The sequence below is a fragment of the Dendrobates tinctorius genome, unplaced genomic scaffold (assembly GCF_039654945.1).
Source record: "Dendrobates tinctorius isolate UK_male_01 unplaced genomic scaffold, ASM3965494v1 ptg000046l, whole genome shotgun sequence".
NCBI lineage: Eukaryota > Metazoa > Chordata > Amphibia > Anura > Dendrobatidae > Dendrobates > Dendrobates tinctorius.
The window spans coordinates 16,608,176-16,634,144 of record NW_027361714.1 but is presented as its reverse complement, the minus strand read 5'-3'; the positions used below and the strand labels follow the sequence as shown (position 1 = coordinate 16,634,144).

At 48.7% G+C, this 25,969-nt stretch overlaps 1 protein-coding gene across 1 annotated transcript in view; it reads right to left on the bottom strand.

Moving 5' to 3' along the window:
• Window positions 1-25,969, bottom strand: part of HSF2 (heat shock transcription factor 2) — a 99,914-nt gene that overhangs the window by 50,489 nt on the left and 23,456 nt on the right. The window contains exon 5 of the mRNA XM_073575736.1: window positions 16,791-16,866. Within this exon, the coding sequence (XP_073431837.1) occupies window positions 16,791-16,866 (76 nt within the window). The remainder of the gene's footprint in view (window positions 1-16,790; window positions 16,867-25,969) is intronic.

The window sequence follows — 25,969 nt, the reverse complement described above, 5'->3', positions numbered from 1 at the left end:
CAGTTTGAATCCGGACTGGCTGGTTGTTGAGGTTTGTTTCCCAATGTAGAAGTGCTAGAAAGACCGCCCTCAGTTCTAGAATGTTGATTGATAGTGAGGATTCTTGCCTCGACCATCGTCCCTGGACAGTCAGGTGGCGGAATACTGCACCCCAGCCCAGGAGACTGGCATCTGTAGTTACTACCTGCCAGTGGACAGGGGGAAAAGGCCGTCCCAGATGAACAAGGGGGGAAGTCAGCCACCACTTGAGGGACTCCCTGGTCTGAATGGAGGGGAGAAAGGGGCGATCCAGCGAAGAGATGGACCTGTCCCACTGAAGGAGGATGTTCCTCTGCAGTATCCTGGAACAAAACAGGGCAAAGGGTATTGTCTCTGAAGCTGCCACCATTGTTCCCAGGACTCTCATGGCAGAGCGAAAGGATAGAAGCTGGAATTTCAACAGAGAGCGAATTCCCTGCTGGAGGGTAATCCACTTTCTTTTTGGGAGAAAGACCCTTGAGCGGCGGGTGTCGATTACCATTCCTAAGAATTCTAGGCGTTGTGTTGGCGTTAGGTGAGATTTCTCCGTTTATGATCCAACCAAACCGGGAGAGCGTGTTTAAAACTACCGCTGGATTTTCCTGGGCCTGAGCGAAGGAGGGCGCCTTGACGAGAATATCGTCGAGATATGGTAGCAATATTATGCCTCTGACCCTTAATATAGCTATCATCGCTGCCATAATCATTGTAAAAATTCTGGGGGCTGTTGCCAGCCCAAATGGCAGGGCCACAAACTGGAAATGCTCCTTTTGGACAGCAAAACTCAGAAACCTCTGATGTCCCTGAAAAATTGGGACGTGTAGGTAGGCTTCCCGGAGATCTATGTAACATATGAATTCCTGATCCGCCATAGACGTAATTACCGACCGAATCGATTCCATCCTGAAATGGTGTAAGTGGACCCATCTGTTTAGCCTTTTGAGGTCTAGTAGGGAACGAACTGAGCCATCCTTTTTTGGTATCACAAACAGGTTTGAGTAAAAGCCGGCAAAACGTTCCTGCTTGGGAACGATTACTCCTGCGTTGAAGAGAGTCGATTGCCGCAAAAAAACCTAGAGCCATAGCAGCATCTTTTGGTGGCTGCGATAGAAATAAGAGATCTCGCGGAAGCGCGTTGAAGTCTATCTTGCATCCTGTTGATACTGCCTCCTTTACCCAGATATCCTCTACTGAATTCTGCCAGACATCTCTGAAGAGGAGAAGGCGGCCTCCTTGTCTGGGAGAGGTACTGGGAAACTGGGAAGGGAGTTGGACTCCCTGCTGGCGTCAGGCTGAAGTGGCTCTGCCCGGCCCTGACCTGGTAGCTCTGCTGCTGGAACGCCATGACAGGATGGCCCGAAATGATACCTTCCTCCTATCTTTCAGTGCTTGCGACCTCTGCGGGTCCTGAGCACAAGTGCCTGTCGCTGGGGTACGGCGAAAGGGCTGAGCCCTACGTTTGAAAACATATTGATGAGGTTTGGCCTGAGGGAGAAGGGAGCTTGTACCCCCCCGTTGCATCCTTAATGATTTCATCTAACATTGACCCAAAGAGCCGGGTGCCCTGAAACGGCAGATTGGTCAGTGATTTCTTTGAGGACAAATCAGCCTGCCAAGCCCTTAGTCAGACTGTCCTCCGGACAGCTACCATGTTACTGGATGCTTGAGCTACGCAAAACGCAGCATCCAGGGCTCCTGATACCATATACCTCCCGGCATGAGAGATTTGATCTGCGAACTCCGCAAGTTCCGCTGGTGGTGTCCCGGCCAATAAGCCCTGTCTAAGCTGTTTGGCCCATTCTGTAACAGACTTAGCTACCCAGGCTGAGGCGAAGGCTGGACACAATGTTGCGGCTGCTGCCTCAAAGGCGGATTTTGCAAGGGATTCTATCCTCCTATCATTGGGATCTTTTAGGGCTGCCCCACTGGTGAGTGGGAGGACTCCCTTGGTAGCGAGTCTGGACACTGCTGGGTCCACCGAAGGGGAGACAGTCCAGTTGGCGGTGGCGGTAAGATCTGGAGGGAAGGGATATATAATCCCAAAACGATTCCCTCTCTGAAACTGCCTGGTTGGGTTTTCCCTTTCCCTGGCCAACACTTCCTCAAAATCCTTGCGGGAGGCAAAGACCCTAGAGGGGGGACTTATGACGCTAAAATGAAAAAACCTGATCATTAGGTTTTGATGTGGTGTCCCCAATGTTAACCCCTTAATCCCATGTGACGTACTATCCTGTCCATGTGCCCTGGGACTTAATTCCCAGGGACGAGATAGTACGTCACAGCGATCAGCGGCGCCCACGTGGTGAGCGCCGCTGATCGCGGCCGGGTGTCAGCTAATTATCACAGCTGACACCCGGCACAATGTGTCAGGGGCAGTCACGGACCGCCCCCGACACGTTAACCCCTTGCACACCGCGATCAAACACGATCGCAGTGTACTGGGGGTTAAAGGGATGCATCGGCGGCAGGGAGGGGGCTCCCTCCGTGCTTCCCTGAGCCCTCCACAGCAGCGCAATGTGCAGCGCTGCTGCGGGGTCTCTTTTCCTACATGTTCCCGGATCCAAGATGGCGACGGGGACCTTCGGGGGCCTGTAGGGAGCTGGCTTCCTCAGTGCCTGCAAAGCGCAGGCATGAGGAAGTCTGCGTCTATGCCTGTGACAGATTGCTGATCTGTCACAGGACAGTCATGTCCCCCCTGGGACAACCTAATAAAGTTAAAAAAAAAAAAAAAGTAAAATTTAAAAAAAAAAAAAAAAAAAAAAAAAAATCGCTAAATAAATTAGAAGAAAAAATTTCCCAATAAATTCTTTTTTTGGAAATAAAAAATGAAAAAAAACAATAGAAGTACACAAATTTGGTATCGCCGCGTCCGTAACGACCTGCCCTATAAAACTGTCCCATTAGTTAACCCCTTTAGCGAACCCCTTAAAAAATAAAAAAGCAAAAATAATGATTTATTATCATACCGCCGAACAAAAAGTGCAATAACGCGCGATCAAAAAGACGCATATAAATATCCATGGTACCGCTGAAAACGTCATCTTGTCCCGCAAAAAACGAGCCGCCATACAGCGTCATCAGCTAAAAAATAAAAAAGTTATAGCTCGCAGAATAAAGCGATGCAAAAATAATTATTTTTTATATAAAATAGTTTTCATTGCATAAAACCGCCAAAACATAAAAAAAATGACAAATGAGGTATCGCTGTAACCGTACTGACCCGTAGAATAAAAGCGCTTTATCAATTTTACCGCACGCGGAACGGTGTAAACGCACCCCTCAAAAGAAATTCATGAAACGCTGGTTTTTGTTCATTCTGCATCCCAAAATTCGGACTAAAAAGTGATCAAAAAATGTAACGTGCCCAAAAATGGTACCAATAAAAACGTCAACTTGTCCCACAAAAAATAAGACCTCACATGACTCGGTGGGTCAAAATACGGAAAAATTATAGATCTCAATATGTGGTGATGCAAAAACTATTTCTACAATAAAAAGCGTCTTTTAGCGTGTGACAGCTGCCAAACATAAAAACCCGCCATAAATAGTAAATCAAACCCCCGTTATCACCCCCTTAGTTAGGGAAAAATAATAAAATTAAAAGAAAATGTATTTATTTCCATTTTCCCATTAGGGTTAGGGCTAGGGCTGAGATTAGGGTTAGGGGTGTGTTGGGGTTAGGGTTGGAGTTAGAATTGGGGGTTTCCACTGTTTGGGCACATCAGGTGCTCTCCAAATGCAACATGGCGTCGGATCTCAATTCCAGCCAATTCTGTGTTGAAAAAGTCAAATGGTGCTCCTTCTCTTCCAAGCTCTGCCATGCGCCCAAACAGTGTTTTACCCCCATATATAGGGTATCAGCCTACTCGGGACAAATTGCAAAACAACTTTTGGGGTCCAATTTCACCTGTTACCCTTAGGAAAATAAAAAATTGGGGGCAAAAATATCATTTTTGTGGAAAAAAATGATTTTTTTATTTTCACGCCCGGGCGTTATAAACTTCTGTGATGCACTGGGGGGGGGGGTTCAAAGTGCTCACCACACATCTAGATAAGTTCCTTAGGGGGTCTAGTTTCCAAAATGGGGTCACTTGTGGGGAGTTTCCATTGTTTAGGTACATCAGGGGCTCTCCAAAAGCAACATGACACCCGCAGACCATTCCATCAAAGTCTGCATTCCAAAACGTCACTACTTCCCTTCCGAGCCCTGACGTGTGCCCATAGAGTAGTTTTCTCCCACGTATGAGGTATCAGCGTACTCAGGACAAATTGGACAACAACTTTTGGGGTCCAATTTCTCCTGGTACCCTTCGGAAAATAAAAAATTGGTGACTAAATGATCATGTTTGTGGAAAAAATACGATTTTTTTATTTTCACGCTCAGGCATTATAAACTTCCGTGACGCACTGGGGGGGTTCAAAGTTCTCACCACACATCTAGATAAGTTCCTTGGGGGGGGTCTAGTTTCCAAAATGGTGTCATTTGTGGGGTGTTTCCACTGTTTTGGTACATCAGGGGTTTTCCAATCGCGACATGGTGTCCGATCTCAATTCCAGCCAAAAACGTCAAATGTCGCTGCTTCCCTTCTGAGCTCTGCCATGCGCCCAAATAGTGGTTTACCCCCACATGTGGGGTATCAGCGTACTCAGGACAAACTGCACAATAACTTTTAGGGTCCTGTTACCCTTGGGAAAATAAAAATTGGGGGTGAAAAGATCATTTTGTGGAAAAAATATGATTTTTTAATTGTACCGCTGTACGTTATAAACTTCTGTGAAGCCCTTGTGGGTTCAAAGTTCTCACCACATATCTAGATAAGCTCCTTGGGGGGGTCTAGTTTCCAAAATGGGGTCACTTGTGGGGGTTTTCCACTGTTTAGGTACATCAGGGGCTCTCCAAACGCGACATGGCGTCCGATCTGAATTCCAGCCAATTTTGCATTGAAAAAGTCAAACGGCGCTCTTTCCCTTCTGAGCTCTGCCATGCGCCGAAACAGTGGTTCCCCCCCACATATCAGGTATCAGCGTACTCAGGACAAATTGCACAACAACTTTTGCAGTCCAATTTCTCCTGTTACCCTTGGTAAAATAAAAAAAATTGAACCTGAAGTATTTTTTTTGTGAAAAAAAGTTAAATGTTCATTTTTTTTTTTAAATATTCAAAAAATTCCTGTGACGCACCTAAAGGGTTAATAAACTTCTTGCATGTGGTTTTGAGCACCTTAAGGGGTGCAGTTTTTAGAATGGTGTCAATTTTGGGTATTTTCTATCATATAGACCCCGCAAAGTGGCTTCAAATGTGATGTGGTCCGTAAAAATAAAATGGTGTTGCAAAAATGAGAAATCGCTGGTCAATTTTTAACCCTTACAACTTCCTAACAAAAAAAAATTTTGGTTCCAAAATTGTGCTGATGTAAAGTAAACATGTGGGAAATGTTACTTATCAAGTTTTTTGTGTGCTGTATCTCTGTGATTTAAGGGCATAAAAATTCAAAGTTGGAAAATTGCGAAATTTTCAAAATTTTCGCCAAATGTCCGTTTTTTTCACAAATAAACGCAAGTTATTTCAATGAAATTTTACCATTAACATGAAGTACAAATATGTCACGAGAAAATGTCAGAATCACCGGGATCCATGGAAGCGTTTCAGAGTTATTACCTCATAAAGCGACAGTGGTCAGAATTGTAAAAATTGGCCCGGTCATGAACGTGCAAACCACCCTTGGGGCTTAAGGGGTTAAAAGTCTCATTGACTGCGGCAATGAGGCCCTGAACCATATCTTTGACCTGGGACTGCTCTGGCCCGTACTCCGAACCCTCCTCTGAGTGTATCTCCGATAATGCCTCGCCTGATTCCGGGGATGAGGACCAGGAGGAGGCAGACGGCCAGAGGAATTCTGGCGGTGAGATGCAGTGAGAAGGGGACCTGGGTTGGTGGTCCTGTCTAAACCTTTTACGGCCTCTAGAAGGCCCAAAAGGAGGCTCCTTTGGTGCTCCAGTGTCCACCAGAGTCTGAAGTGGCAATCTGTTAAGCACCGTTACCAAGGTCTGTGATAACTTGGTAAGGTCAGCCACGGACTTAGATAAGGAAGAGGCCCATCCTGGACACTCGCTGTCTCCCGTGGTGATGGATGGCCCTTGGGCATCAGGCAAGGAGGTTTCCTCCTGCTCCAGGGGTAATGTGGGAGGACTGAGAAAAGTGGCGAGGACTGACCTGAAGGAAGGCTGACATTGCATTGGATACATACAAAATATTTGAACAAGGTCACTGATGAGGAGGAGGAGCGGGACTGCTCTCCCTTGGGTATACTGACAGGTTTTACCTGGTGCCGACCATCGGGGGTAGAGAGCGGAGTGAGGGAGCAACCTGTAGTGCAGTACTCAAATACCCACGACCTGTGTCCCCGCCGCAGCTGCCGCCCAAAGGCTGATGAGAGAGAGCGAGGTGAACAGACCTGCCGTTGCCTAGAAGCCTTATGAAATCCCCACCCGGAAGTGGCGGGCGGGGCCCTGCTCTGGGAGCCGGAATCTGGGGTCGGCCATGCTGGGCTCCTCCTGGAGCCCAGGGCCATAACACTGCCACGGGAGGAGGCTGGAACTGCGCTGCACCGCATGCTTGAAAGTAAGTGTTGGCTCTTAAACCAAGTATAGAGCCATGGGCTGCAAGCCCGAGTGCGGATTACAGCAGTCACATTCAGCCAGAGCGGCTGGTGAGCAGATCATACAACACTGTGGCCTCTTACCTCCAAGTTCACCCCGTAACAGGGGTCGGTTTACCTGCATGAAAAGATTGCTGTCCCAAACCTTTTCTGCAGGGCGTCTCTCTCGATCATCAGGCTCTGGTGGGCGAGTGATGGGAGACGAAGGTCAGGACCAAGATCTGCCACCTGAACACGAGTCCTGTGTTTGGGGATAGGGTCAAGCCCACGTGATTCATGAGGATACGGGGTGGCAGTACACGCCGTACTCATAATCCCGGTGTGGGAATACAGATGTAGCATATCTACTCTGTATTCCTCCATGGTTACCTGAAAAGGAACGACACACATTGAGGTAGGCATGGGTCTGCGAGAGACCTATGTCCACCGCCTGCTGACACTAAGCAAAACTGATTGTCCTACAGCCGGTCGGCGGGGTGTATACTGCGGAGGCGGAGTTAACTTTTTTCATGCATAGTGTCAACCTCCTAGTGACAGCAGCACACACCCACGGTTCCTGTGTCCCCCAATGAGACGAAAGTAAAAAAAGTGATGAGCAAATGTGCTTGGATAAATTGTTATCTGTGCATGCTCAGGTGTTATCCAAGTATCTTGGGCACGCTCAGATATTAATTATAGCGCTTTGAATAAAGCACTATCATGTAATCCGAACGCTGCTAACTTATTATAGTGCTTTGAAGAAAGCACTATCATGTAATCCGAACGCTGCTCTTATTATAGTGCTGTGAAGAAAGCACTCTTATTATAGTGCTTTGAAGAAAGCACTCTCTTGTAATCCGAACGCTGCTAACTTATTATAGTGCTTTGAAGAAAGCACTCTTGTAATCCGAACGCTGCTATCTTATTTTAGTGCTTTGAAGAAAGCACTATCTTGTAATCCGAACGCTGCTATCTTATTTTAGTGCTTTGAAGAAAGCACTATCTTGTAATCCGAACGCTGCTATCTTATTTTAGTGCTTTGAAGAAAGCACTATCTTGTAATCCGAACGCTGCTATCTTATTTTAGTGCTTTGAAGAAAGCACTATCTTGTAATCCGAACGCTGCTATCTTATTTTAGTGCTTTGAAGAAAGCACTATCTTGTAATCCGAACGCTGCTATCTTATTATAGTGCTTTGAAAAAAAAACACTATATTGTAATAAGAACGCTGCTAACTTATTCTTATTATTCAGTTGAATTCCGCAATTAATGCGGCCCGAACCGCTACACGGACAGACTCCGTTGAGGTGTCGTTTCGAAGCCAGCGTCCATGAGTGGTGTGCTAAGTATTATTCGTGTCGATCAGATTTGTAGTTTTTGCGCAATTTGCGTTTGAAATTTTTTTTTCCCGTCATTGGAATGCCTTGTCTCAATGCATTTGAATGGGGAAATTTTGCTATAGACAAAACATGCCCTGAGGCGATTGAAATGGCAGTTAAGCTCATTGATATGCGCAGGCAGACCCAGTTACTATGCCAACGCCTACGAACGTCACATGACCTCTCCAGGACAGAGTTTCTGGCAGATAATTTCAGCTCTTAAAGCGAAACCCACAGCACAAATGCAAATCTAGCTTCATCACATGACGCATGCCCCTGAGAGAGAATGTGCGCCAAAGTGGATTTAGAAGCCAAGTGAGCCAAACTGGCTCTTAAAGGGCCAACGAGCGAATGTGATTCTTAAAGGGCCGCGCACCGAAATGAGTGTTAAAGGGCCGGCGCGCCAAATCGAAAGCTGAGTGACCCCAGGCTCCAAATTGGAGGATGAGCCACCCCAGCGTCCAAATCGGAGGCTGAGCCAACCCGGCCTCCAAATCGGACCCAGCGTGACCCCGCTCAAAAAATTGGACCCAGAGAGACCCCGCCCACCAAAACGGACCCAGAGTGGCACAGCCCACCAAATCGGACCCTGAGGGGCCCCACCCCACCAAATCAGACTCAGTATCCCCGCCCACCAAATCTGACCCTGAAGGGCCCCGCCCACCAAATCAGACCCTGAAGGGCCCCGGCCCACCAAATCGGACCCAGAGGGGCCCCGCCCACCAAATCGGACCCAGAGGGGCCCCGCCCACCAAATCGGACCCAGAGGGGCCCCGCCCACCAAATCGGACCCAGAGGGGCCCCGCCCACCAAATCGGACCCAGAGGGGCCCCGCCCACCAAATCGGACCCAGAGGGGCCCCGCCCACCAAATCGGACCCAGAGGGGCCCCGCCCACCAAATCGGACCCAGAGGGGCCCCGCCCACCAAATCGGACCCAGAGGGGCCCCGCCCACCAAATCGGACCCAGAGGGGCCCCGCCCACCAAATCGGACCCAGAGGGGCCCCGCCCACCAAATCGGACCCAGAGGGGCCCCGCCCACCAAATCGGACCCTGAGGGGCCCCGCCCACCAAATCGGACCCTGAGGGGCCCCGCCCACCAAATCGGACCCTGAGGGGCCCCGCCCACCAAATCGGACCCTGAGGGGCCCCGCCCACCAAATCAGACCCTGAGGGGCCCCGCCCACCAAATCAGACCCAGAGGGGCCCCGCCCACCAAATCGGACCCAGAGGGGCCCCGCCCACCAAATCGGACCCAGAGGGGCCCCGCCCACCAAATCGGACCCAGAGGGGCCCCGCCCACCAAATCGGACCCAGAGGGGCCCCGCCCACCAAATCGGACCCTGAGGGGCCCCGCCCACCAAATCGGACCCTGAGGGGCCCCGCCCACCAAATCGGACCCTGAGGGGCCCCGCCCACAAAATCGGACCCTGAGGGGCCCCGCCCACAAAATCGGACCCTGAGGGGCCCCGCCCACAAAATCGGACCCTGAGGGGCCCCGCCCACAAAATCGGACCCTGAGGGGCCCCACCCACAAAATCAGACCCTGAGGCCAAAGTTGCCCCTGAGAGGCACCCACAAAACAGATCCTGAGTTGAAACTCTTGCAGGGGCAGCAGGTAAGTCTCTCTTAAAGGGGCAGCCCGGGCACCATTTCAAAGCACTATCTGTACTTCCTTCAGGAAATACACATCTAGTTATTATTCAGTTGATTTCCGCAATTAATGCGGCCCAAACCGCTACACGCACAGACTCCGTTGAGGTGTCGTTTCGAAGCCAGCGTCCACGAGTGGTGTGCTAAGTATTTTTCATGTTGATCGGATTTGTAGTTTTTGCGCAATTTGCGTTTGAAAAAAACATTTTCCAGTCATTGGAATGTATTGTCTCAATGCTTTTCAATGGGAAAATTTTGCCACAGAGAAAACATGCTCTGAGGCAATTCAAATGGCAGTTAAGCTCATTGATATGCGCAGGCACACCCAGTTACTATGCCAACGCCTACGAACTTCACATGACGCCCCTGGACAGATTCTGCCAGATAATATCAGCTCACATGACGCATGCCCCTGAGAGAATGTGCGCCAAAGTGGATTTAGAAGCCCAGTATGCCAAACGGGCTCTTAAAGGGCCGACACGCCAAATCGAAAGCTGAGTGACCCCAGGCTCCAAATCGGAGGCTGATTGACCCCGCCCACCAAATCGGACCCAGAGGGGCCCCGCCCACCAAATCGGACCCTGAGGGGCGCCGCCCAATAAAGACCCTGAGGGGCCCCGGCCACAAAAATCGGACCCTGAGGGATCCCGGCCACCAATTCAAGCTCTGAGGAGCCCAGGCCACAGAATCGGATCCTGAGGGGCTCCACCCACCAAATCAGACCCTGAGGGGCCCCACAGCCCAAAGTGGCCCCTGAGAGGCACCCACAGTTAAAACGGATCCTGAGTTGAAAGTCTTGCAGGGGCAGCAGGCAAGTCTCTCTTAAAGGGGCAGCCCGGGCACCATTTCAAAGCACTATCTGTACTTCCTTCAGGAAATACACATCTAGTTCTTCTTCCTCTGCTTCTTATTATTTTTCAGTTGATTTTCCGCAAATAGGCTAGTTTCACACTAGCGTTTATGAGCGCAGCGACGGCCTGCGCACGGCCGCCGCTAAGCCCCGCCCCCTGCCGCGCCCCGCCGGTAGCTCCGCCCACCGGCGCATGACGCTGCATGCGCCCTGCGTCCCCTATCTTTATCACAGGGGGCGCAGGTCGTGCGCGGTATGCGTTTGGCGGCGCATGCGTCCTTTTGATGGTGCGCCGACCTGCCCCAAACGCAACCTGCTGCAGTTTGGTTGCGTCGGCGCACCGTCAAAAAGGCGCATGCGCCGCCAAAAGCATACTGCGCACGGCCTGCGCCCCCTGTGATAAAGATAGGGGACGCAGGGCGCATGCAGCGTCATGCGCCGGTGAGCGGAGCTACCGGCGGGGCGCGGCTTAGCGGCGGCCGTGCGCAGGCCGTCGCTGCGCTCATAAACGCTAGTGTGAAACTAGCCTTAATGCGGCCCGAACCGCTACATGCAGACTCCGTTGAGGTGTCGTTTCGAAGCCAGCGTCCACGAGTGGTGTGCTAAGAAATTTTCGTGTCTATCGGATTTGCAGTTTTTGCGCAATTTGCGTTTGAAAAAACATTTTTCCTCAATGCATTTCAATGGGGCTGCACCTTTATGTTAAGCTCATTGATATGCGCAGGCAGACCCAGTTACTATGCCAACGCCTACGAACTTCACATGACCCCAGCAGGACACTTTCTGCCAGATAATTTCAGCTCTTAAAGCGAAACCCACAGCACAAATGCAAATCTAGCTTCATCATATTACGCATGCCCCTGAGAGAGAATGTGCGCCAAAGTGGATTTAGAAGCCCAGTGAGCCAAACTGGCTCTTAAAGGGCCAGCGCACCAAATCGAAAGCTGAGTGACCCCAGGCTCCAAATCGGAGGCTGAGCCACCTCGGCCTCCAAATCAGAGGCTGAGCCACCTCGGCCTCCAAATCAGAGGCTGAGCCACCTCGGCCTCCAAATCAGAGGCTGAGCCACCTCGGCCTCCAAATCAGAGGCTGAGCCACCTCGGCCTCCAAATCAGAGGCTGAGCCACCTCGGCCTCCAAATCAGAGGCTGAGCCACCTCGGCCTCCAAATCAGAGGCTGATCGACCCTGGCCTACAAATCGGACCCAGAGGGGCCCCGCCCACCAAATCGGACCCAGAGGGGCCCCGCCCACCAAATCGGACCCAGAGGGGCCCCGCCCACCAAATCGGACCCAGAGGGGCCCCGCCCACCAAATCGGACCCAGAGGGGCCCCGCCCACCAAATCGGACCCAGAGGGGCCCCGCCCACCAAATCGGACCCAGAGGGGCCCCGCCCACCAAATCGGACCCAGAGGGGCCCCGCCCACCAAATCGGACCCAGAGGGGCCCCGCCCACCAAATCGGACCCAGAGGGGCCCCGCCCACAAAATCAGACCCTGAGGCCAAAGTTGCCCCTGAGAGGCACCCACAAAACAGATCCTGAGTTGAAACTCTTGCAGGGGCAGCAGGTAAGTCTCTCTTAAAGGGGCAGCCCGGGCACCATTTCAAAGCACTATCTGTACTTCCTTCAGGAAATACACATCTAGTTATTATTCAGTTGATTTCCGCAATTAATGCGGCCCAAACCGCTACACGCACAGACTCCGTTGAGGTGTCGTTTCGAAGCCAGCGTCCACGAGTGGTGTGCTAAGTATTTTTCATGTTGATCGGATTTGTAGTTTTTGCGCAATTTGCGTTTGAAAAAAACATTTTCCAGTCATTGGAATGTATTGTCTCAATGCTTTTCAATGGGAAAATTTTGCCACAGAGAAAACATGCTCTGAGGCAATTCAAATGGCAGTTAAGCTCATTGATATGCGCAGGCACACCCAGTTACTATGCCAACGCCTACGAACTTCACATGACGCCCCTGGACAGATTCTGCCAGATATCAGCTCACATGACGCATGCCCCTGAGAGAATGTGCGCCAAAGTGGATTTAGAAGCCCAGTATGCCAAACGGGCTCTTAAAGGGCCGACACGCCAAATCGAAAGCTGAGTGACCCCAGGCTCCAAATCGGAGGCTGATTGACCCCGCCCACCAAATCGGACCCAGAGGGGCCCCGCCCACCAAATCGGACCCTGAGGGGCGCCGCCCAATAAAGACCCTGAGGGGCCCCGGCCACAAAAATCGGACCCTGAGGGATCCCGGCCACCAATTCAAGCTCTGAGGAGCCCAGGCCACAGAATCGGATCCTGAGGGGCTCCACCCACCAAATCAGACCCTGAGGGGCCCCACAGCCCAAAGTGGCCCCTGAGAGGCACCCACAGTTAAAACGGATCCTGAGTTGAAAGTCTTGCAGGGGCAGCAGGCAAGTCTCTCTTAAAGGGGCAGCCCGGGCACCATTTCAAAGCACTATCTGTACTTCCTTCAGGAAATACACATCTAGTTCTTCCTCTGCTTCTTATTATTTTTCAGTTGATTTTCCGCAAATAGGCTAGTTTCACACTAGCGTTTATGAGCGCAGCGACGGCCTGCGCACGGCCGCCGCTAAGCCCCGCCCCCTGCCGCGCCCCGCCGGTAGCTCCGCCCACCGGCGCATGACGCTGCATGCGCCCTGCGTCCCCTATCTTTATCACAGGGGGCGCAGGTCGTGCGCGGTATGCGTCTGGCGGCGCATGCGTCCTTTTGATGGTGCGCCGACCTGCCCCAAACGCAACCTGCTGCAGTTTGGTTGCGTCGGCGCACCGTCAAAAAGGCGCATGCGCCGCCAAAAGCATACTGCGCACGGCCTGCGCCCCCTGTGATAAAGATAGGGGACGCAGGGCGCATGCAGCGTCATGCGCCGGTGAGCGGAGCTACCGGCGGGGCGCGGCTTAGCGGCGGCCGTGCGCAGGCCGTCGCTGCGCTCATAAACGCTAGTGTGAAACTAGCCTTAATGCGGCCCGAACCGCTACATGCAGACTCCGTTGAGGTGTCGTTTCGAAGCCAGCGTCCACGAGTGGTGTGCTAAGAAATTTTCGTGTCTATCGGATTTGCAGTTTTTGCGCAATTTGCGTTTGAAAAAACATTTTTCCTCAATGCATTTCAATGGGGCTGCACCTTTATGTTAAGCTCATTGATATGCGCAGGCAGACCCAGTTACTATGCCAACGCCTACGAACTTCACATGACCCCAGCAGGACACTTTCTGCCAGATAATTTCAGCTCTTAAAGCGAAACCCACAGCACAAATGCAAATCTAGCTTCATCATATTACGCATGCCCCTGAGAGAGAATGTGCGCCAAAGTGGATTTAGAAGCCCAGTGAGCCAAACTGGCTCTTAAAGGGCCAGCGCACCAAATCGAAAGCTGAGTGACCCCAGGCTCCAAATCGGAGGCTGAGCCACCTCGGCCTCCAAATCAGAGGCTGAGCCACCTCGGCCTCCAAATCAGAGGCTGAGCCACCTCGGCCTCCAAATCAGAGGCTGAGCCACCTCGGCCTCCAAATCAGAGGCTGATCGACCCTGGCCTACAAATCGGACCCAGAGGGGCCCCGCCCACCAAATCGGACCCAGAGGGGCCCCGCCCACCAAATCGGACCCAGAGGGGCCCCGCCCACCAAATCGGACCCAGAGGGGCCCCGCCCACCAAATCGGACCCAGAGGGGCCCCGCCCACCAAATCGGACCCAGAGGGGCCCCGCCCACCAAATCGGACCCAGAGGGGCCCCGCCCACCAAATCGGACCCAGAGGGGCCCCGCCCACCAAATCGGACCCAGAGGGGCCCCGCCCACCAAATCGGACCCAGATGGGGCCCCGCCCACCAAATCGGACCCAGATGGGGCCCCGCCCACCAAATCGGACCCAGATGGGGCCCCGCCCACCAAATCGGACCCAGATGGGGCCCCGCCCACCAAATCGGACCCAGAGGGGCCCCGCCCACCAAATCGGACCCAGAGGGGCCCCGCCCACCAAATCGGACCCAGAGGGGCCCCGCCCACCAAATCGGACCCAGAGGGGCCCCGCCCACCAAATCGGACCCAGAGGGGCCCCGCCCACCAAATCGGACCCAGAGGGGCCCCGCCCACCAAATCGGACCCAGAGGGGCCCCGCCCACCAAATCGGACCCTGAGGGATCGCGTCCACCGATTCAAGCCCTGAGGAGCCCAGGCCACCAAATCGGATCCTGAGGGGCCCCACCCACCAAATCAGACCCTGAGGGGCCCCCCACAGGCGAAAGTGGCCCCTGAGAGGCACTCACAGTTAAAACGGATCCCGAGTTGAAAGTCTTGCAGGGGCAGCAGGCAAGTCTCTTCTAAAGAGGCAGCCCAGGCACCATTTCAAAGCACTATCTGTACTTCCTTCAGGAAATACACATCTAGTCCTTCTTAGGCTGTGTGCACACGCTGCGGATTTTGCAGCGGTTCCGCAGCGGTTTTGGCCGCTGCGGTCTACAGTACCATTATTCCCTATGGGAATCAAAAACCGCAGTGCAGACGGTGCGGAATTTTCCGCGCGGATTATCTGCGGTTTTCAATCCGCAGAAAGAATTGACATGTCAATTCTTTCTGCGGATTCTCCTGCGGTTTGCCATCTCCTCCATTTGAGGAGATGAAAAACCGCAGGGCAAAACCGCAGAGCAATCCGCAGGTCTTTTGACCTGCGGTTTCACCTGCGGATTTTAGAAAATCCGCGCGGATGAATCCGCACCTAATCCGCAGCGTGTGCACACAGCCTTATTATTATTCAGTTAATTTCCGCAATTAATGCGGCCCGAACCGCCACACGCACAGACTTCATTGAGGCGTCGTTTCGAAGCCAGTGTCCCGAGTGGTGTGCCAAGTATTTTTCGTGTCGATCGGATTTGTAGTTTTTGCGCAATTTGCGTTTGAAAATTTTTTTTCCCGTTATTGGAATGCATTGTCTCAATGCATTTTAAAGGGAAAATTTTGCCATAGGAATACATGGGGCAGTCGTGAGGCGATTCAAATTTGAGGACCAGTTGCGGCAGTTAAGCTCATTGATATGCGCAGGCAGACCCAGTTACTATGCCATCGCCTACGAACTTTACATGACCCCACCAGGACACAGATTCTGCCAGATAATATCAGCTCTTAAAGTGAAACCCAAAGCACAAATGCAAATCTAGCTTCATCACATGACGCATGCCCCGAGAGAGAATGTGCGCCAAAGTGGATTTAGAAGCCCAGTGAGCCAAACAGGCTCTTAAAGGGCCGGCGCTCCAAATCGGAGGCTGATCGACCCCGGCCTCCAAATCGGAGGCTGATCGACCCCGGCCTCCAAATCGGAGGCTGATCGACCCCGGCCTCCAAATCGGAGGCCAAATTGGCCCCTGAGGCACCCACAGTTAAAACAGATCCTGAGTTGAATGTCTTGCAGGGGCAGCAGGCACCATTTCAAAGCACTATCTGTACTTCCTTCAGGAAATACACATCTAGTTATGTTTGAGTTTCTGTGGCGGTAGACAGCCACAACACACGTGGGCATTGCCTAACAAACAGGCAATCTCTGCATATGTTGCGGCTGTCTATCACCACATTCTGCATCGGCAGGGACTTGAACATAATATTTGAGCATGCCCAAGATACTTGGATAACACCTGAGCATGCATAGATAAGTTATCCAAGCACATTCGCTCATCACTACTGCCGAGGTAAGAGGCCGCTTGCACTGCTGTCCGCTATGCGTGCCGAGGTAAGACTAGGCCACCCACACTGCTGTCCACTATGTGCACAGAGGTAAGAGGAGGCCACCAGCACTGCTGTCCGCTCTGTGTACCGAGGCAAGAGGAGGCTGCCCACACTGCTGTGCACTATGTGTGCCGAGGTAAGAGGAGGCCACCCACACTGCTGTCCGCTATGTGGGCCGAGGAAAGAGGAGGCCGCTTGCACTGCTGTCCGCTCTGGGTGTCGAGGTAAGAGGAGGTAGCTCACACTTCTGTATGCTGTCTTTCAGAATAGCAATACAAGTATCACCAGGTCACAGAAGCGGTGCTTCCTACTGCACATGCCTCCTGTCCTAATATTGTAGGACTGGTCTCCATCAGTGTAACAGGACAGCGGGCATTGTAATTCGATAGTGATCACCTCTAGGCAAAATATGATTTGCTATCTAAATGTATTTAGATATTTATAGATGACATTTTCTTTAGTTTTTTTTTTTTCCCTGGAGTAAGCTATGAGACATGCATGGAAATAAAAGTAAGCCTTACCTTTCTAATAACTTGCTGCTGTTGAGAGTGTTTTGCACGAAGTTCTGAAATTTCTCTCCATAGTGCTTCATTTTCCCTGCGCAAAAGATACACTGATATGAGCACACCAGACGAATACAATTAATGGTGAGCCAACATTCATCCACTCCAGTAATATTCACAAGGGACCATTAATACGGCCGCATGAAACTATGAAACCATTTGGAATCTGCAGCTGCTCTTACAACGTGACATATAAACGAGACACAAGTCCATAAAAGGTATATGGACGGGACACAAGTTCAGAAAATGTATATAGCACTAAACCATTTAAAATGGTCAGTCCATGACAAACAGCAGAGCCCCAGAATTCTCTACTAATGGCCACCACCTCCACATACAGTTAGGTCCACATATATTTGGACAGAGACAACGTTTTTCTAATTTTGGTTCTAGACATTACCACGATGAATTTTAAACAAAACAATTCAGATGCAGTTGAAGTTCAGACTTTCAGCTTTCATTTGAGGGTATCCACATTAAAATTGGATGAAGGGTTTAGGAGTTTCAGCTCCTTAACATGTGCCACCCTGTTTTTAAAGGGACCAAAAGTAATTGGACAATTGACTCCAAGGATATTTCATGGACAGGTGTGGGCAATCCCTTCGTTATGTCATTCTCAATTAAGCAGATAAAAGGCCTGGAGTTGATTTGAGGTGTGGTGCTTGCATTTGGAAGGTTTTGCTGTGAAGGAAACATGCAGTCAAAGGAGCTCTCCATGCAGGTGAAAAAGCCATCCTTAAAGGGAATCTGTCACCCTTTTTTGAGATATCATATAATATCATTCAATTGTGTGTCACATAAGGATTCTCTTAGTACTTTTGCTTCCCCCTGACCCCGCACCTTTCATGCATAAATACCTTTTTTATATCGGTTCAGATGTATGTAAACATCCCCCACCCTCCCTGTCTTGCTCTACACAAGAAGAAATGCATAGAGCAAGACAGGGACGGGGGGGAGCAGGTAAATAAGCCCTGCCCAGCGGACCGGACAGCGGCAGTTTACATACATCTGAACCAATATAAAAAAGGTATTTATGCATGAAAGGTGCGGGGTCAGGGGGAAGCAAAAGTACTAAGAGAATCCTTATGTGACACACAATTGAATGATATCATTATATGATATCTCAAAAAAGGGGTGACAGATTCCCTTTAAGCTGCAAAAACAAAAAAAACCATCTGAGAAATTGCTACAACATTAGGAGAGGCAAAATCTACAGTTTGGTACATCCTGAGAAAGAAAGCAAGCACTGGTGAACTCATCAATGCAAAAAGACCTGGGCGCCCACGGAAGACAACAGTGGTGGATGATCGCAGAATAATCTCCATGGTGAAGAGAAACCCCTTCACAACAGCCAACCAAGTGAACAACACTCTCCAGGAGGTAGGTGTATCAATATCCAGATCTACCATAAGGCTAAGTGCACACGTACCGGAACTCTCGCGGAAATTACCGCGAGAAATCCGGAATTCCAGTCCGCGGGAAAATCGCATTTTAAATTCCCGCGGAAAAACTAGCATTTTGCAAGCGTAATTAGCTTGCAAAATGCTAGCGTTCTCCAAGCGATCTGTAGCATCGCTTGAAGAACTGATTGACAGGTTGGTCACACTCGTCAAACATAGTGTTTGACGAGTGTGACCAACTTTTTACTACTGAGGCCGCCTATGCAGCATCAATAGTAAAAGATAGAATGTAAAAAAAAAAAAAAAAATGGTGTTATTCTTACCCTCCGACGTCCCGCGCATCCGTTCCCAGTAGTCCTTTGCGAAAATGCCTGCGATGACGTCAGTTCTCGCGGGATCGCGACGTCTCGCGGTAATTCGCGATGACGTCGCGCGAATGACCGCGAGACTTCGCGATCCCGCGAGAACGGACGTCATCGCGAGCATTTTCGCAAAGGACTACTGGGAACGAGAGTGTGAAGAGAAGCGGGAAGGCTGCGCAGGACGTCGGAGGGTGAGAATAACAATATTTTTTATTTTAAATTCTTTTTTTTACAGGGATATGGTACCCAAAGCCCGGAGGACAGTCTCCTCTCCTCCGGACCGCAATTGTTCTGTTTACTTTCCGCATGGTGTGCACAGCCACATGCGGGAAATAAGCGGAACAATGCATTCCTATGGGTGCGGGATCGCCGCGATTCCGCAAATTAATGAGCATGCTGCGGTTTTTACCGCGAAGCGATTCCGCCGCGGTAAAAACCGCAGCATTAGCACAGCATTGCGGCATCCCATAGGAATGCATGAGATGCTTATTTTTCGCGTTTTCGCGGCAAAATCGCGCGGTTAAAACTGCCGCGGAAACGCGAAAAAAACGCGACGTGTGAACTCAGCCTAAAGAGAAGACTGCATAAAAGTAAATACAGAGGGTTCACTGCACGGTGCAAGCCACTCATAAGCATCAAGAATAAAAAGGCTAGACTGGACTTTGCTAAAAAAAAAAAAAAACATTAAAAAAGCCAGCACAGTTCTGGAAGAACATTCTTTGGACAGATGAAACCAAGATCAACCTCTACCAGAATGATGGAAAGAGAAAAGTATGGTGACGGCATGGTACAGCTCATGATCCAAAGCATACCAAATCATCTGTAAAACACGGCGGAGGCAGTGTGATGGCTTGGGCATGCATGGCTGCCAGTGGCACTGGGTCACTAGTGTTTATTGATGATGTGACACAGGACAGAAGCAGCCGAATGAATTCTGAGGTATTCAGAGCCATACTGTGTGATCAGATCCAGCCAAATGCAGCCAAACTGATTGGTTTTATGTTTTGGGTCATTGTCCATCTGTAGTATGAAACGACGACCAAAGCAACCCAGGAGTTTATTAAAGCAAAGAAGTGGAATATTCTTGAATGGCCAAGTCAGTCACCTGATCTCAACCCAATTGCAGGGCTGTGGAGTCGCTAAGCCAAACATGCGACTCAGACTCCTCGATTTCCCTTACACCAACTCCGACTCCACGATTCCGACTCCAACTCCCACATATATTGCTTATATTTAAGTGAAAAATGTATTGTAGTACAATGTAAACATCAGACATTTAATCATTTCTATGATCCAATATCAAGATATTTAGATAGAACATAATATCTATTTATTGGAATACAACTTTAGAACACAAAAAACTGTAATAAATTGTAAATATGTAATACACTCTATACATGTACATGTATACGGTACAGACCAAAGTTTGGACACACCTTCTCATCCAAAGAGTTTTCTTTATTTTCATGACTATGAAAATTGTAGATTCATTCTGAAGGCATCAAAACAATGAATTTACACATGAGGAATTATATAATTAAAGTGTGAAACAACTTAAAATATGTCTTATATTCTAGATTCTTCAAAGTAGCCACCTTTTGCTTTGATTACTGCTTTGCACACTCTTGGCATTCTCTTGATGAGCTTCAAGTGGTAGTCACCAGAAATGGTCTTCCAACGGTCTTGAAGGAGTTCCCAGAGATGCTTAGCACTTGTTGGCCCTTTTGCCTTCACTCTGCGGTCCTGCTCACCCCAAACCATCTCGACTGGGCTCAGGTCTAGTGACTGTGGAGGCCCGGTCATCTGGCGTAGCACCCCATCACTCTCCTTCTTGGTCAGATAGCCCTTACACAGCCTGGAGGTGTGTTTGAGGCCATTGTCCTGTTGAAAAATAAATGATGGTCCAACTAAACACAAACCGGATGGAATAGCATGCCGCTGCAAGATGCTGTGGTAGCCATGCTGGTTCAGTATGCCTTCAATTTTGAATAAATCCCCAACAGTGTCACCAGCAAAGCACCCCCACACCATCACACCACCTCCTCCATGCTTCACGGTGGCAACCAGGCATGTAGAATCCATCCGTTCACCTTTTCTGCGTCGCACAAAGACATGGTGGTTGGAACCAAAGATCTCAAATTTGGACTCATCAGACCAAAGCACAGATTTCCACTGGTCTAATGTCCAATCCTTGTGTTCTCTAGCCCAAACAAGTCTCTTCTGCTTGTTGTCTGTCCTTAGCAGTGGTTTCCTAGCAGCTATTTTACCATGAAGGCCTGCTGCACAAAGTCTCCTCTTAACAGTTGTTGTAGAGATGTGTCTGCTGCTAGAACTCTGTGTGGCATTGACCTGATCTCTATTCTGAGCTGCTGTTAACCTGCGATTTCTGAGGCTGGTGAATAGGATGAACTTATCCTCCGCAGCAGAGGTGACTCTTGGTCTTCCTTTCCTGGGGCGGTCCTCATGTGAGCCAGTTTCTTTGTAGCGCTTGATGGTTTTTGCCAATGCACTTGGGGACACTTTCAAAGTTTTCCCAATTTTTCGGACTGACTAACCTTCATTTCTTAAAGTAATGATGGCCACTCATTTTTCTTTACTCAGCTGCTTTTTTCTTGCCATAATATAAATTCTAACAGTCTATTCAGTAGGACTATCAGCTGTGTATCCACCAGACTTCTGCACAACACAACTGATGGTCCCAACCTCATTTATAAGGCAAGAAATCCCACTTATTAAACCTGACAGGGCACACCTGTGAAGTGAAAAACATTTCCGGTGACTACCTCTTGAAGGTCATCAAGAGTATACCAAGACTGTGCAAAGCAGAAATCAAAGCAAAAGGTGGCTACTTTGAAGAACCTAGAATATAAGACATACAGTATTTTTCAGTTGTTTCACACTTTTTTGTTAATTATATAATTCTACATGTGTTAATTCATTGTTTTGATGCCTTCAGAGTGAATCTACAATTTTCATAGTCATGAAAATAAAGAAAACGCTTTGATTGAGAAGGTATGTCCAAACTTTTGGTCTGTACTGTGTATATACACACACACACACACACACACATATACACACACACACACACATACATACATACATACACACTCTCTGACTTATCTCGGCTAAGATAAAGCCCAGATCCTCAGGCTACATTCACACTATGGGCGTAGCCAGGATCAAACCTAGGGGGGGGGGGCAGAATCTCATACTGTTCCGCAGAATTTCATACTGCACACCTCAGCTGCTGCAGAACCTCATACTGCACACCCCTACACTTGAAAATAAAGCCTGCACCTTAAGAAGATGTGGTGATGAATGCAATCTATTTATTCCAACTATCAGTTGATGTTGATGTTACTGAAGACGAGCAATGCCTGTCCTGGGTGTCCTTTTGGGCAGCTATGAGGTGTACCTGACTGGTGCTAAAAAAAGGTGTGTTAGTCTGTGTGCTATCCGGCTTTCATTCTTTTTGGTACAGATATGATATGGATAGACAGATATGGATAAATGGATATATACAGTGCCTACAAGTAGTATTCAACCCCCTGCAGATTTAGCAGGTTTACACATTCGGAATTAACTTGGCATTGTGACATTTGGACTGTAGATCAGCCTGGAAGTGTGAAATGCACTGCAGCAAAAAAGAATGTTATTTCTTTGTTTAATTTTTTTTTAAATTGTGAAAAGTTTATTCAGAGGGTCATTTATTATTCAACCCCTCAAACCACCAGAATTCTGTTTGGTTCCCCTAAAGTATTAAGAAGTATTTCAGGCACAAAGAACAACGAGCTTCACATGTTTGGATTAATTATCTCTTTTTCCAGCCTTTTCTGACTATTTAAGACCCTCCCCCAACTTGTGAACAGCACTCATACATGGTCAACATAGGAAAGACAAAGGAGCATTCCAAGGCCATCAGAGACAAGATCGTGGAGGGTCACAAGGCTGGCAAGGGGTACAAAACCCTTTCCAAGGAGTTGGGCCTACCTGTCTCCACTGTTGGGAGCATCATCCGGAAGTGGAAGGCTTATGGAACTACTGTTAGCCTTCCACGGCCTGGACAGCCTTTGAAAGTTTCCTCCCGTGCCGAGGCCAGGCTTGTCCGAAGAGTCAAGGCTAACCCAAGGACAACAAGGAAGGAGCTCCGGGAAGATCTCATGGCAGTGGGGACATTGGTTTCAGTCAATACCATAAGTAACGTACTCCACCGCAATGGTCTCCATTCCAGACGAGCCCGTAAGGTACCTTTACTTTCAAAGCGTCATGTCAAGGCTCGTCTACAGTTTGCTCATGATCACTTGGAGGACTCTGAGACAGACTGGTTCAAGGTTCTCTGGTCTGATGAGACCAAGATCGAGATCTTTGGTGCCAACCACACACGTGACGTTTGGAGACTGGATGGCACTGCATACGACCCCAAGAATACCATCCCTACAGTCAAGCATGGTGGTGGCAGCATCATGCTGTGGGGCTGTTTCTCAGCCAAGGGGCCTGGCCATCTGGTCCGCATCCATGGGAAGATGGATAGCACGGCCTACCTGGAGATTTTGGCCAAGAACCTCCGCTCCTCCATCAAGGATCTTAAGATGGGTCGTCATTTCATCTTCCAACAAGACAACGACCCAAAGCACACAGCCAAGAAAACCAAGGCCTGGTTCAAGAGGCAAAAAATCAAGGTGTTGGAGTGGCCTAGTCAGTCTCCTGACCTTAACCCAATTGAAAACTTGTGGAAGGAGCTCAAGATTAAAGTCCACATGAGACACCCAAAGAACCTAGATAACTTGGAGAAGATCTGCATGGAGGAGTGGGCCAAGATAACTCGAGACCTGTGCCGGCCTGATCAGGTCTTATAAAAGACGATTATTAGCTGTAATTGCAAACAAGGGTTATTCCACAAAATATTAAACCTAGGGGTTGAATAATAATTGACCGACACTTGTATGCTTAAAATGTATTAAAATTTAACTGAGCAACATAACTTTTTGGTTTGTAAGATTTATGCATCTGTTAATAAATCCTGCTCTTGTGTGAAGTTTGAAGGCTCTAACTTATTTATTTGCATCTTATCAAACCTGCAAAGTCTGCAGGGGGTTGAATACTACTTGTAGGCACTGTAGATAGAGCAGATTTCTAATCTGCTTTTGCTATTGAAAACATTATCTATGAGCTCAAAAACCTTTCAGGTGATGCGGTTTTTTAAAAAGCTGATCTGCTTTTGCAACTGAAAAACGTATCCTCAAAAAATGCAGGAAAAACGCTGTGTGTGAATGTAGCCTTAGATCAGGAATAGAACAGTCATTTATAGGACATTTCATAACTTTCCCAAATTTCTATGAAAAAATATTCAGCATATTCTGCATTGAACTACTGTACCCAATTTATTATATATTTTAGGAGTCGGAGTCGGTCCATTTTATACCGACTCCAACTCCACCAAAATGAGCACCGACTCCGACTCCACGACTCCGCAGCCCTGCCCAATTGAGCATGCATTTCACTTGTTAAAGACTAAACTTCAGACAGAAAGGCCCACAAAAAAACAGCAACTGAAAACCACCGCAGTGAAGGCCTGACAGAGCATCAAAAAGGAGGAAACACAGCGTCTGGTGATGTCCATGAGTTCCAGACTTCAGGCAGTCATTGCCAACAAAGGGTTTTCAACCAAGTACTAGAAATGAACATTTTATTTAATCTGCCAATTACTTTTGGTCCCTTTAAAACAGGGTGGCACATGTTAAGGAGCTGAAACTCCTAAACCCTTCATCCAATTTTAATATGGATACCCTCAAATGAAAGCTGAAAGTCTGAACTTCAACTGCATCTGAATTTTGTTTAAAATTCATTGTGGTAATGTCTAGAACCAAAATTAGAAAAATGTTGTCTCTGTCCAAATATATATGGACCTAACTGTATAAACCAGGTACACAAAGGTATTTTGTCATGCAGATACAAGCCCGGTTGCCTCAGTTCGTAGCAAAGCAAGCAAACATTTGTTGCTGCTTCCACTTCTCGCGTTCAGTTCTATTTCTCCAGGTACAAGAAGCCAAAAAGAATGGACAATTTAGCTAAGCAAAGAAAGCACAGGAGTGATATGTATATAGTTACCACAACCAGGGGGCATCAGAAGGCACATACATGAGACGGAACTACTCTGAGGACACCTACATGAAGGGCTGCTGTGAGAACAAGGAAGGTGGCTGCGGCCGGGGGTCACGTGATGCTGAGTGAGAGGTCAGCGATAGCGCTGCTTACAGGCACAGATGGCAACAAGAGCTATTTACAAAAGTACTTCTTTACAAGGTTTAAATCGGATGCGGGCATTCTAGAATGTAGTGAACAACCCCTTTAAAATGTGATTTCACCCATGGTCACCATGAGAACAAGTCAACAGAGCTGCCCCTCCAAGCAATGAGAAAACCGTGCACTGCTTTAGCACAAAAGCAACCACTCTCAGTGCAGGCACAAAACTTAAAAAGGAGTTGTCCACTAACTGGAAAGTGGTCCAAAAAGCTGTAAAATACCTAAAACAAAGCAGGTACTCGCACTGCTGCTGTTCCAGTCCTTGTGTTTTGGCTGCAGCAGTGAAGTCATGCTGAAGCCACGCATCACCACTGAGCTCAGGTCACAAGTTTGGACCCAAAATACTGTAAAATAACACTTTCCTGAAAGAGGAAAACACTATTGAAATTTGTGAAGAACTGATAAATTGTACAGTGAGTACGGAAAGTATTTAGACCACTTTAAATTTTTCACTCTTCGTTTCATTGCAGCCATTTGGTAAATTCAAAAAAGTTCATTTTTTTCCTCGTTTAATGTACACTCTGCACCCCATCTTGACTTTATAAAAAAAAAAAAAAAAAAAAAAAAAAAAAAAACAGGAGATGTAGACATTTTTGCAAATGTATTAAAAAAGAAAAACTTAAGGGAATCTGTCACCTCTTTTTTCGAATATGAGCTGCCGTAGATAAGCCCCTGATGTCGGTGTCGGCAGCTCATATTCGAAAAAAGGGGTGATAGATTCCCTTTAAATATCACATGGTCCCAAGTATTCAGACCCTTTGCTCAGACATTTAGGCTAAGTGCACACGTAACGGAACTCTCGCGGAAATTACCGCGAGAATTCCGGAATTCCAGTCCGCGGGAAAATCGCATTTTAAATTCCCGCGATTTTCCCGCGGAAAAACTAGCATTTTGCAAGCGTAATTAGCTTGCAGAATGCTAGCGTTTTCCAAGCGATCTGTAGCATCGCTTGGAGAACTGATTGACAGGTTGGTCACACTCGTCAAACACAGTGTTTGACAGTGTGACCAACTTTTTACTACTGAGGCCGCCTATGCGGCATCAGTAGTAAAAGATAGGATGTAAAAAAAAA